Here is a 13,513-nt window from a genome sequence, read left to right as displayed (position 1 = left end):
TTAAAATAGCCCCAACCAAGTATTGAGAGCATACTTTTCAGAGGTCAACCTTTCCATATTAAACATACTTTTTAAAATTGGTCTTTTGTAATATTCAAAATTTTTTGAGACATTGAATTTTAGGTCTTCATTAAATGTAAGCCATAATCATTGTAATTTGAAAAAAAGAAAGAAATTAAGACATGAAATGTTTCATTCTGTGTAATGGATCCATATAATGTGTTATTGCCACTTTTTGAATTCATTTATGTCATAAATACATCTATGACCTTCTAATTTATTGAGATGCACCTGTATGTGTGGTTTGTGTCAGTTTCAGCTTGTTGATCTGTTGCTGTCTCCAGCTGTTAATTAGTCATCACAGGTTTCTTTCTGGTGCTCTCTCTGTCCCTACAGCCGTGTTTCCTTTAGGGGGAAGAGTGGCTACCGGGAAAGTCTCAGGCACACTCTCTCAAAAGTCCGCTCACTCTGCATGTCTCCACTACAAAAAGGCCCCCAGAGGGATTTAAGAGACTCTGGAGGTGACGTATGGTTTTCGATCGTCGCAATGGATTTAACACGGGAGACGCAACTGTGGCCGCTGTCGCTAACTGTGCACAAAGTCAGCAGCTGATCATAAAGAAAGCAGCATGGCTAATTCAGCACAGCTTCTCCACTGATCATAAACATAGTGATCGTGAATTAACCGGCATCGCCAACTGTGCATATAGTGTCCGGTGCTTGTTGTAAACAAACAGAGATCGCTAACTGAACACCTCCTGCAGCAGCAGCACATACACACTGTACTGCTACAGAGCTAACTGTTAGCATATTAGCAATTTGCAGACTGGATGCTAAGGGGTTAACATCCCCTCCGGCGCTGTGACTGCAGCTGGGAGAGACTGCTGCAGGAGGAATGTGCCTCTTCCACTTGTTCTTACTCCTCTTAAAAAGCTGCAGCCCCGCTGCTCATTAAGAGAGCTAAGTTGCTAATTATGGCAATAAAGTTGCTAAGTTAGCAACACTGCTTTGCTGGCTTTTACAAATGGCGTGTGTTGTTGTGGCGTAGAGTACTACGTCACATTCTGCTTAGCGATCTATCTAATCAGTAACCGGGCTTTTTTCAGGGGAGAAAAAAGACCCAGCTCTTCGACAGGGACGGAAAAAGTTTAAACAAAAGCCGGCTCCGGACGGCTCGTATTCAAATTAGGTTTCGGTGAGTGAGACCCGCCTCATTCCGCGTATTGCCCGGTAGTGGAAACAGCCCTTATGTGGAAGCTGTGAGTGCCTCTTGGGTCTTTTCCATATCCTCTTGTTCCCCTCTGCTACCTTTCTCTTTATTCCTCAGTATATTTGTCTGGTTTTGCATTATCAGTCCTCCGTGTCTTTGTCCCAGTAGGTATGAGCGTGGCATATGTGTTATATTAAAACCTACAGTTAACATTATTCACACTTTATACAGTCTGTCACAAAAATGTAAAATTTATTCTTTTCAATAAAAACTTGATGTTTGAGGAGAAAAATCATCTTTAAAAACTGTGTAATGAGGTCCTGTGACCTGAAGTTCAATCAGCAGATGTTTGTTTCACTTCTTCATCCTCGATGTCACAGACCGAGAAGGAGGAGCAGGAGGAGCAGGAGGAAGATACCTCAGAGGACAGGAGGTCCTGGATCAGAGTCCCTACTGGACCAACAGAGACCGTCTGCCCTGATGAAGATGGAGCCAGAGGAGAGGAAGAGGAGCAGCTGAGGGGAGCAGCAGAAGGAGAAGGAGGAGCAGGTTGAAGGTGACGGAGACGATGAAGATGATGTGAAGCAGCCAGAGAGGCAGCGAGTCCTGACAGGATGTGGACGGACCTGCGGCTGGGGACAGGTCAGAAATGTAAATATTAAATATTTATTATATTAAATAAAAATATATGAAATATTTATAGTATAATTATAAATGTATATCAAATACAAATTAATTAATATTTGTTAATATATTTAAAAATATTACATATTTATTCTATTAAATTCAAATATATGAAATGTTTTTGTATAATTATGTATATTCAATATCATTTAATACATATGTTTTCATATATTAAATATTATTAAACAAATATAAATTATATAATAGTCTTCTTGTTTCCTTGTTATTTAAATCAAAATCTTTATTTATTCTTCCAAATATTGTAAATATTTTTTAGACTTTTTACTGCGTTTATCAGCTTTAGTCACTTCATCCTAAATACGATAAATACTGGAGTTATTACTGATAATAATAAATCATTAAATGAGCTCCAGCTGATGAACACATAATACATCTATAATATAATAGATTAATATAATAAATCATTTCTAATAGAATGATGTAAGAAATTATGTATAATATACTATGAGAATATATTATTTATATATTAATCGAATAATATTATAAATTATGTATTAATAGAATAATATGATACATTATTCATTAATGTTTCTGATTTCTGTTTGGTCTAAAAAAGCTTCTTCTTCTGTGGTGTTTTTATTGTTGCGTGTTGATGTGTCACACCTGGAACACCCAGGGAACACGTTGCCATGACAGCGGTTCTCTTGCTGCTGCCATCTTCACGGTGGTGAACCATGAAGGTGAAGGTGAACAGCTGATCTGACTTCCTGTCAAGAAAACACAACACAACCAATCAGACTTCAAATTTCATTTTCTTATTTTATTTATTTATTTAAATTATAATAATATAATTTAATTATAAATAATTTTACATATTATCATTTAATTATAAATAATTAATTTTACTAATTAATTTATTTTTATTTTTGAAACCTCAAAGGACCCAATAAACTTACAGAGTTTCCAGTCTGTTGGTCCCCGTAAAGTCAACTGAACCTGTGAGACCTTGTCCACTCAAAAACCTGACACACACACACACACACACACACACAGGAACACAGTTTTACACAGTTTTATTTGTTTTTTAGCTGTCCGACATTCACATTTAAAATTATTTTAAAAAACAAAACAATTAATAAAATGACTCCATTTTCGTTCAAATGTATCTGTGTACACAGGTCTACTGTATATAATGAGGACCGTGGGAAAATACAGGTACGGTGTGTATTATCACAGGTTTAGTGTGTATAATGAGGACCGTGGATACGTACATAGTTTGGGGGTCGGGCAGCAGCTGTAGAGACGAGTGTCCCACAGAGTGAACAGGATTGTTCTTTAGGTTTCTGTTGAAAACATAAAAGTTTACATTACATTACTTTTTAGTGAGAACAAGGTGCAAATTATTATTATTATTGTTATTATTAATGGTTTTACAGCTGAAGGTTTTTATGAAAGGTCCCCACATGGTGCTGATGGACGGATTCCCAGAGAACGCGTCTGCAGGGACGACAGAGATGTTGTTGTTCTGAAGATTCCTGCAGAGCAAAATATATATAATTAAAATGTTTCGGAGGGTTAATATCTCTCTCTTCTCTCTCTCACTTACTCTGTGTGTGTGTGTGTGTGTGTGTGTGTGTGTGTGTGTGTGTGTGTGTGTGTGTGTGTGTGTCCTCACAGCTCTCTCAGGTTGTTCAGGTGTTTGATGGCTCCAGAGAAACTGTTGATCCAGTTGAAGCTTAGATCTCTGCAGACACACATCAGCAATCATAAATGAATGTCAATATTAATCAATAATCAGTACCAATAATAGACATGGCCAGTGTTCTTAAAATACTACTACTACTACTAATAATAATAATAATAATACACTTTGTTTTTATAGTACTTTAAATGCTACCCATAGACACTTTACATAATAAAACAAAAGGAAGAAACAGTGTCAACAAAATGTGTATTTAAAAACAAGAACAACAAAAACCATTGTCAACCACATTCCATCAAACATTATTCCAATTTTGCAGGGTTGTAAATTGTGTGTGTGTGTGTGTGTGTGTGTCTGTCTGTTTGTCTGTCTGTCTGTCTGTCTGTCTGTCTGAGCCCACCCAGCTGCATCCATCATCCTGAAGTGATTAGTTCTGCAGTAATTCTGATGTGATGTGGTCACAGGTGTAAAAAAAAGTCCGTAAGCTGAACCTGGGAAGCTCTCTCCCTAAAAACATCAGAAACTGCTCACATCCACCCAACTTCCAAAAATGTACTCACCTCTTCTGAACTGCTTTTAATGTATTACCAATGCTGTTGATTTTAATAGTTTGTTTTTATTTGTAACTGCATTGGTACTTTAAGTACCATGTAAAGCGCTCTATAATAAGAATGTATTATTATTATTTTTATTATTATTATTAACTGCAGATTTATTAAAAATTAACCTTCTTCGTACAGATTTTTAGAGTTAAAGTAATTTTACTTTTTGTTTAAAGTGTTTTTTTCACCAAAGCGGTTAAATATAAAATGGAACTTTTGATAACGGAAGATTTACAGGAAGTCATTTTACAGAGACCTCCAAGGCTTTGATTAAATAAAAAGACTCTGTGTGTGTGTGTGTGTGTGTGTGTGTGTGTGTGTGTGTGTGTGTGTGTGTGTGTGTGTGTGTGTGTGTGTGTGTGTGTCTGTTCGTTCGTTCGTCTGCAGAGAAACAAAGCGACCGCAGGCGGATCTATCTCATACAGATCTACGCAGTTACAGACCAATCTAGATAAATGTCAGCCAGATGATTTCACACACACACACACACACACACACACACACACACACACACACCGTCATACACTTGTCTTTTAAAAGCCTTGTTCAGATCCATCAGACATTAAAAAAATTCTAAAAGTCCTGAATTTAATTATTAAAATTGTGTTTTTTATATTCTAATTTATTAAACCATCATCTGTCTGATAATTTCCTGTATCACTTAAATATGATTAAAATGAGACATCAGTCACATTAGTGATGTTACAACATTTTAAAACTTCAACATCACTAATAAACTTTAGATTTTGTTCCAAAAAATGTTGTTTCTGAAAATATGTTATTTTGTTTTACAATGATATTACAGTTATATTTATTTTAACACTAATGTTACCACATTATTAATTAATTTATGCATTTTATATCATTTATTAAAAAACAGTTATTCTTGTTGTGTTCATTTCTAGATACATCTGATCAACTTTAATAAAAATTATTTTATTGTATTTGATAATGTACAAATAATATATATATATATATATATATATATATATATATATAATGATTTAAAATTTTACTTTTAACAATTTAAAGGTGTATTTCTGCTGTTTTTCTATTCTATTTTATTATTGTATTATTATTATTATTATTATTAATAATAATAATAATAATAATGATAATAATAATAATAATGTGATAAGATAGGATAAAATCAGACTTTATTTATCCCCCAGTGGGGAAATTTAGTCGTCACAGCAGCTCAACATACAGAAACATAAATATAGAAAACAGAATAAGAATATAAAAAACAAGACACATACATACATTCTTTACATTCTATACATACATTTCTGTTATTTGGCATTTATTATTAATTTTTTTTGTGTGTGTTTGTTTGTTTTGCACATTGGAGAAAATATATTTTAGCATGTTAAATAAGTTAAAACAGGTTGTTGCATGTAGTAGTATGAACATCAATGAATAAATATATTTAAATATATGCAGATATATAAACAGTATAGCATAAGTGGTATATGACATATATAATGGAGATCATTTAATTAATAGTATTCAGTTTGTCAGTGGAAAAACATCAATTATGAGTGTACTAAATAAGTTTAAAAGGAATCAGATCAGAAATGGATCATTGTAAATCATAATTTCGTTAATGTTGAATCTACGCTGCATTTGTGTGATGTTGGAATAATCAGAATGATCAGATTTCACATTTTCTTTGTGTTTAAAGAAGGACAGGAGCGTAAGAGGAGCAGGCTGACTGAGCACATGCAGTAGAGGAGGTAATTGCGACCACACACTGTGAGCTTGTCTGAACTCTTCTGGTGGCTCCATTAAAGGATTAAAGACAACGATTCTCAGAAACACTCAAATATCACTTTTATTCCACTTTAAATGTATACTGAAGTATTTTAATTTTATTATCAAATTAACAAAAACACAGAAACGAATCCATTTAAATAATGATCTGACTCGACTCCTTAAAGTTTAAGATGTTTTTGTCACTTTTTATACGTTGAAAATGAACACACATTAACTAATGTCTCAAAAAGTTGAAAAAGTCTTAATGTTTGGTCCTTAAATGCTGTTTATTATTCATTTAAATAAAATAATTCCGTTTTTATTTACTTTGTTTGCCTTTGGCTCCAAACCCCAAAATAAGATTTAATATTTCAAGAATGAATGTGTAAAATGACAAAGGGAAAAGTTATTTTTCTGATCTGAATTTGTCTTATTCATTATTTATTAAAGTACAGTCTTTAATTTAAAACAAACAAATTGTTTAAATCAAAAAGAAAAGTTAGTTTGAATTAGTTTGTATTATGATGATGATGATGATGATGATGATGATTATTATAAATAATAATAATAATAATAATAATAGTATTATTATAGTGAGTGTATTTAAGATGAACTTACAGTGTCTCCAGGTTGTACAGTCCGTCAAAACTCCTCCGGCCCAAAGAGTGGATGCGGTTGTCATGGAGATGTCTTAAAAAATATATATATATATAAAACAGGACAATAGTAAACAAAGTAAAAATACTTATGAACAAATATTACTGCAAACAAGTACTGCAGTACAGTTAGTTTTTAAAAATATTCTAACATCTTGTATTGTTGACACAATTTTTTTTTGCAAATGTTCAAAAATCAGTTTGCATTTAAGAAAATGATGTAAAATATTGCATTTTTCATTTCTCTTTGATCCTCAATGGAACCATGTGATCAGTTCTGTTTACCTCCTGTAGGGGTGCTCTCCTGTCGGTTATTTTGATCTTCATTCAGTCTGTTTTAGCCTTTCAATTCATCTTTCATTTGTATTAGGTTTTTTAAGTTTTTAAAAGAATGATTAATTATGTAAATCCTCTGATCATTTTTCTTGAAAACAACTCAGACAAAAAACAACAACAACTAAATGTCGTTTCTGTGAAACAAAACAATTCATCGATCAAAAAAAGGTGTTAATTCATGTGAATAAGCCTGCATACAAACAGCAGATCTGGATAAAGACATATTAATATTATTATTTATAAAAATAATTTTATTTAAATCTAAATCTATGAATAATAATAGTCAAAATAAGTATTATATTAATACTAAAATAACAACAACAATAATAATAATAATACTATTAATAATAATCATCAGTAGAATCATAATAATATTAATAATAATAATCAGTAAACTCATAATAATAATATTTATAAAATTGTTATTAATAATAATAATCAGGATAGTCATAATAATATTTGTAATAATAATAAGTGACTTACAGCACGAGCAGCTGTGTGAGCGAGCTGAACGCTCCGTCTGGGACGCGGCTAATCTTGTTGACGGCGAGCGTCAGCGCCTGCAGCTCCGTCAGGTCCCTGAGGGCCCGAACAGGAACGGCGGTCAGCACGTTATCGTCGAGCCACAGGTGGCGCAGAGAACGCAGTCCTCTGAAGGAGGACGCCGGCACGTGGGACAGGAAGTTAGCGTCCAGACGCCTGCAAAGAGATAACAATTTATTTAAAACACTCGTAATGATGCTTTTGAAGCTGCAATATATACATTTTTTATGTCTTTTTTACACTGGTGCTGTTTAGTATTTTTCTTGATTTGTTTGTTTTTTTGTAAAGTGATTATTTGTTTTTTACACGAAGCACTATGAGGCATTTTCTACTTTAAAAATAGTTTATTTTTAATATTATTATTATTGTATCATAGTTTTAATATTTATATCACTTCAAGTGATTCAATCTGCATTTTTATTTTTTAGCTGTTTCTAAATTTTCTTTTATTTCCCCATTGATAATTTGAATTTAAAGCGAAACATGACTGTTATTTTATTGTGCAGACACCAGTGCCGTAAATATCGACGGCGCAAAAGGCTGCAGCTGCAGTGGGGCCCAGACGCCGTCAGGGGCCCAGGAAGGAAGAATAATTTAAAAAAGCATTGCGCGACCGTTGATATTAAAGAATCTTTTCATTTATTTATTTATCTTAGTTGCCGGAATGCAGTTCCTGAGTGTTCTGGCCACTTTAACCCCTGATGGTGACAATAGCAGTTCTCTCGAGTAGCTGTGGTGTGTGTGTGTGTGTGTGTGTGTTTGTTTGTGTGTGTGTCCAAGTGTGTGTGTGCGTGCATGTGCTTGTGTTAAGGGGGGTTTATGGGGCACAAAAAAAATATTTGCACCGGGGCCTATCACCATGATAAATTCAACAGGAATTTAAATTGTTTAATCGTTATTGTTGTTGTGAAGACTGTGTGAACAGTGTTCTGTACTCAATATCATTTGAATATGAATTTAAAAGAATTTACCTTTGTTGTTGTTGATGTGAACTCGGTTTAAATGAGATGAATATTAAATGTTGTTGTTGTTGACAGTGTGAAGTTAACTCAGGATAAGGTTGTTGTGAGTCGATCAGGGAGGTCTTCACATTCTTCAGCGGCCTGGTTGTCATTTATGGACAAAGACTTGAGGAGCGACCACAAACTGGCAGCTGGCAGCGTGCTGACACCCACCTCCTCCTTCACCTCCTCCTCCCCCACCCCCACCCCCCTCCTCCCCTCCAACTCCCCCTCCCCCGCTCCGTGTGAAGTGTGGAGGCGAAGTTGGCACTTGTGAACAGGAGCGAGGTGTTAACTGTACACTGTTAACTGTCGGTTATTAAAGCGTCTGGAGCTCCTCGCTGCTTTCACAACATGGTGGAGAATTTACAAGCCAGCTTCTTCAGTCACTTCACATGTTTTTACTGCGAACTTTCTGCTTTTCATGCGTTATTTCACGCCGCGGCAACATGAGACGCTCAGAACCAAACAACGTATTCTGTATTAGAACTTTCCTACTTTAAATCTTCTTTCAGGAAGCCATTAGGCCCTTTCATAGTGCGGTCCTGCAAATGTCCCGCTATATTGCTGGAGAGATCTGTGCCGGCTTTTCACCTTAGGGCGTTCGTTCATAGTGATCCCGCGAGGGCCTGATATTTGTGCACTTTCATGGTGCAGTCCGGCGTCATGGAACGAGGTGGCAGGAGACGATAGTGACGTGAAACAGAGCAGCAGCAGTGCTGCACAGTAGCACAGTGCTAATAGGCTGCACAGTTAGCTCTGTAGCAGTACAGTGTGTATGTACTGCAGCAGTATGTGTTCAGTTAGCGATGCCAGTTTGTTTACAACAAGCACCGGACACTCTGTGCACAGTTAGCGATGCCAGTTTGTTTACAATAAGTGGAGAATGCTGTGCACAGTTAGCGACGGTGGCCGCAGTTGTTGTGCAGCTGCTGAACAGTGATTCGATGACTGTCGGACCAAGAGGGAGGTGCGTGTTTAACGTCACTCGCAACATCAAATATTCCGCCTTGACGGGACGGCCGATTCATAGTGGTCCCGCTCCCAACAGTCCCGAAAATTTTCCACCTCTGTGACTACCTCTGGAGGTGGAAAATTAGTGGGATCACTTGATCCTGGCATCCCGCTTCTTGTGATTTCATAGTGCAGGCGAGACGTTACAGAGCCGTAAATACCGCGGCATGAAACGGTTCTATGAAAGGGCTTATCTAGACAGTTCTGAGTTCTGAGTGCTCGAGACTCAAGACCACCTCATCAAAAAGACCACTAATTACTCATCCAACACAAGAAAACACACTAAAAAACACACTAAAGAAAATTTAAATTTCAAACCAACAACAATTTGACTGATTCTAAAAAACAACATGATTTTGGAAAATAAATCAAAACAAAGATATCTGTTTATGTAGATAAACTATTCATTTATATATTAGATTATTTTATAATATACACATATAAAAGACTATTTGATTATTGCATCTTTTAGAACATTCTGAATCATTTTTTTCCGATTTTAACAGAAAATTAAGAGCAATTTAAGAGATTCAAATCACATCTGTTGTTTAGTTAGTTATTTTATTTATTATTATTTGTGTTTGTGTGTGTGTGTGTGTCTGTGTGTGTGTGTGTGTGTGTGTGTGTGTGTGTGTGTGTGTGTGTGTGAGTGAAAAAGAGAGATTTGGACTCACAGAGAACGCAGGTTCCTGAGGTTCTGCAGTGCTTCAAAGGGAACCTGCTTCAGATGGTTGTTCTGAAGAGTTCTGTGTGACCAGACAATTATCAAATTTATATATATATATATATATATAAATATATATATATATATTACATTTGGGTATACATACAGGAATTTCAGATGTTTCCAGTAAAGCCATGACACTGAACTGTTTTTTTTTTATAAAATCTAAATGATTTTTGTAAATTAAAACTATTATGAGAAAGTTTGACATTTATTTCTAAATTCAGTATTCAAATCCTTATTAATAATGTGGTCAAATTATATCAGTTAATAATAATTTCATTTGAGAGTTTTCTTACAATAGAATAAAACAAACAAACTTTTGCTTTTCTTCTAAAAAACAATGCGCTTTTTTAAGATTTTATTTCAATATAACTAATTGTTTACTAAACTCTTTATTTATAAACAAAAAGACAAAACCTTGAATGATGATTTTAACTTTTCTCCTCAGCACATTATAAAATCGTTTGTTAAACTGGTTTATTTTTTTAACAAGACCCTTTCTCTTTATCACAAGATATTTTTCAATCTTTTTAACCTTACTGTCAATTTATTTTTATACATCCAATTTTACATCATATCAATGTAAGTGTATATGTATTTATTCTTTTTTTTATATAAAAAATGTATATTTACTTTTTGGATCATGAAAGTTTCTTGTTCTTTTACAGAATCATTGAGAATCATAAAAACACTTCATTGATGTTGTTTATTTATTTATAAGGACAAACAAACATGCTGCTGTTCTTAATACATATAAAATTAATTTAAAGGGTTATTCATTTTTATTATTGGAGCGCCTTGAAACATTTTGATTTTATTATTCTATCTTAATTCAGAAAGATTTCGAAAAGTTAAAATAGATACTATTTACATAAATTGGTGTATTTGTAGTCTATAAACAGTATATGTGTGTACATGTGTGTTTATGTACATACAGCAGCTTTAGCCTGACGAGTCGTCTGAAAACGTGTTTAGAAATCTTCTTCAAACTGTTTCCTGCCAGACGGCTGAAAGCATGAAACACAATTAATAGTTTCATCAGAGGAAGTTTTCTGAGTTTTATGTAACTTCATGCTTCTACTCCACTAATTTTAAGGTAAATATTGTACTTTTTATCCACTACATTTAGCTGACAGCTTTAGTTATTTTTGACATGAAAGTCATAATTGAAAGTGATAAGATGTTTTTGTTTTTAATTAAAAATGAAAATGATGCTTACATAAATGCATCAATACAAATAATTTAATAATATAATTAGAATACATAAAGCAATCTGAGTGGGTCTATTCAGTATAATGAGTACTTTTACTTTTGTACTTTTACTTCAGTAAGTTTTGAATGCAGGACTTTTACTTTTAGTGGAGTAATTTCACAGTGTGGTAGTAGGATTTAAGATTCAGATTTATTATTTTAATTATCCCCCTTTTTATACACAAGTAGCAGTGGGCAGCACATTATTGCGTACATTAGTACTTTTACTTAAGTAAGATCTGAATACTTCTTCCACCACTGGTTTTACTGCAGTAAAATTACCAAAACTGCATCCTAAAAATACTCATTCTGCAGAATAATTTGAATGACTTTATATTATCAATGATAATTGTTATCTTTAATAATAAATATCATAATTTATTATTGATTATATTTAGATATCAGAATCTAATCTGTAAATTAACTTAAACTGTCAGATAAATGTAGTGCAGTAAAAAGTATTTATATTTATTATATAGTGGAGTAAAAGTATAAAGTTAAAGTTACTGACTGAGGTTTTTTTTTTTTTAAATCTAGTTGGAGGAAACATTCACATAATTATAATGTCATCCCAAAACTCATCACTGCAACATCATTCAAAGTGAAACAACTGATTTATGTGCTGTGCATGTTACAGAGTTGGTTGTTTTGGAGTCAGAGCTGCTTTGATTAGAGAGGCTGTATTCACTGAGCTGTTTGTAAAGAGTAAATGTAAGTAAAATCTGTTAGTTTTTTTCTGTGACTTCGCATTCAGAACACATTTATTTTGAAGTTATAGTAACAGTTCAGATTTTTGTTCTTCACATTAAGTCCTTATTATCTTTGATTTTTTTTAAACATTTACCTTCATAATATGTAAAACTGGTTTGTTTCTCTCTGACACTCACCCCGTGAGTCTGAAGTCAACCTAATAATCTGTAAATTTTAATCTATAAAGCAGAAACAGATTTAGAGAAATAGAGTTTAAATTAGAGATCCTTAAAAAAAAAAACTTTATCTAAAAAAAATATATATATATATATTTTCAATCTAAACATAAAAACATCAGAATGAAAGCACTGGAAACTAAAAGTAAACTATCACTCTGCACTTCAAAGCTTCAGAGTTTGGAGTTAAAACATCTTTGTGTGTGTGTTTTTTTAAAAACATATTTTAGTTTATGAATAAAAAAAGAATAATGAGAAGATATTAGTGTTACTCACAGCTCGTGGAGCAGGTGGAGGCTCCTGAAGGCGTGTGAGGAGATCTCCGTCAGCTCGTTCATACTCACGTCTCTAAATAACAAATCCATCATGTTGGTTTCAAAAACTTTTCTTTTTTAAGATTTTGGATATATCTGGAAGAATTTCGATGAGCACGTCTTTGAACTACTGAGAACAACATACTAAAACATTAACTTGATGACACAATAAAACATTAAGTTGACGACTCACTTAAACATTGACTTGATGAAAGACTTAAACATTAACTTGATGACAGACTAAGACATGAACAAATTACTTGAACTCGAACTTGAAGACAAATGCCCAGTGGGCCAGCAGGCCTTTAAGGCAGATGATATATATATATTCATTTTTTATTTATATTTTGGTTGATTGATTGCCCGGTGGCTAATAAAACAGTAGGGAGTGGGCCGAGGTGTCTTTGGGCCCTTCTGCTGTCCGTCTATACACAACACATTGATGATGTAGCAGACTTCACATACTGTGTTCAAAAAGTTATCAAGCTAACAAAATAGAGTTATTAACCTGACTTTATGATATTTGACCCAGGCAGAGAACCATTTATCGCTTCTTACATGTTGCTGAATGCTGCCATCTCTCCGCCTCGCTCTCCTAATTCCCTAAAGGCTAACTCCTCCATCATCACCTGCTGTTGGTGCAGCCACTTCTGCTACAAATGCTCAGTAAGGTCCAGCTGCTAAACATTAGTTAACGCATTTGGCAGCATTTGTCTGGAGGGCTTGTCCTTTGTTTTTCACATAATTTTCCAGTGACTCCTATGAGTTTCTTTTTTATTTTGTCTGTGCTGTGACTGATTGATTGATTGACAGCCGATGGAGGGGGCCCTC

General features: G+C 34.0%; 1 protein-coding gene across 1 annotated transcript; it reads right to left on the bottom strand.

Moving 5' to 3' along the window:
* Window positions 1–1,544: 1,544 nt before the first annotated feature.
* Window positions 1,545–12,706, bottom strand: LOC131973100 (leucine-rich repeat-containing G-protein coupled receptor 5-like). The gene is made up of 10 exons (XM_059334951.1): window positions 12,645–12,706; window positions 10,139–10,210; window positions 7,390–7,605; window positions 6,533–6,604; window positions 3,531–3,599; window positions 3,319–3,390; window positions 3,127–3,198; window positions 2,812–2,877; window positions 2,519–2,622; window positions 1,545–1,687 (listed from the first exon to the last, which is right to left on the bottom strand). The coding sequence occupies exons 1-10, from the start codon at window positions 12,704–12,706 to the stop codon at window positions 1,545–1,547; spliced, it is 948 nt and encodes a 315-aa protein (XP_059190934.1).
* Between the last annotated feature and the right edge of the window lie 807 nt (window positions 12,707–13,513).

This window comes from Centropristis striata, chromosome 6 (assembly GCF_030273125.1).
Source record: "Centropristis striata isolate RG_2023a ecotype Rhode Island chromosome 6, C.striata_1.0, whole genome shotgun sequence".
Taxonomy (NCBI): domain Eukaryota; kingdom Metazoa; phylum Chordata; class Actinopteri; order Perciformes; family Serranidae; genus Centropristis; species Centropristis striata.
Note: the sequence above shows the minus strand (reverse complement) of the source record. Positions and strands in the feature narration are given on the sequence as shown.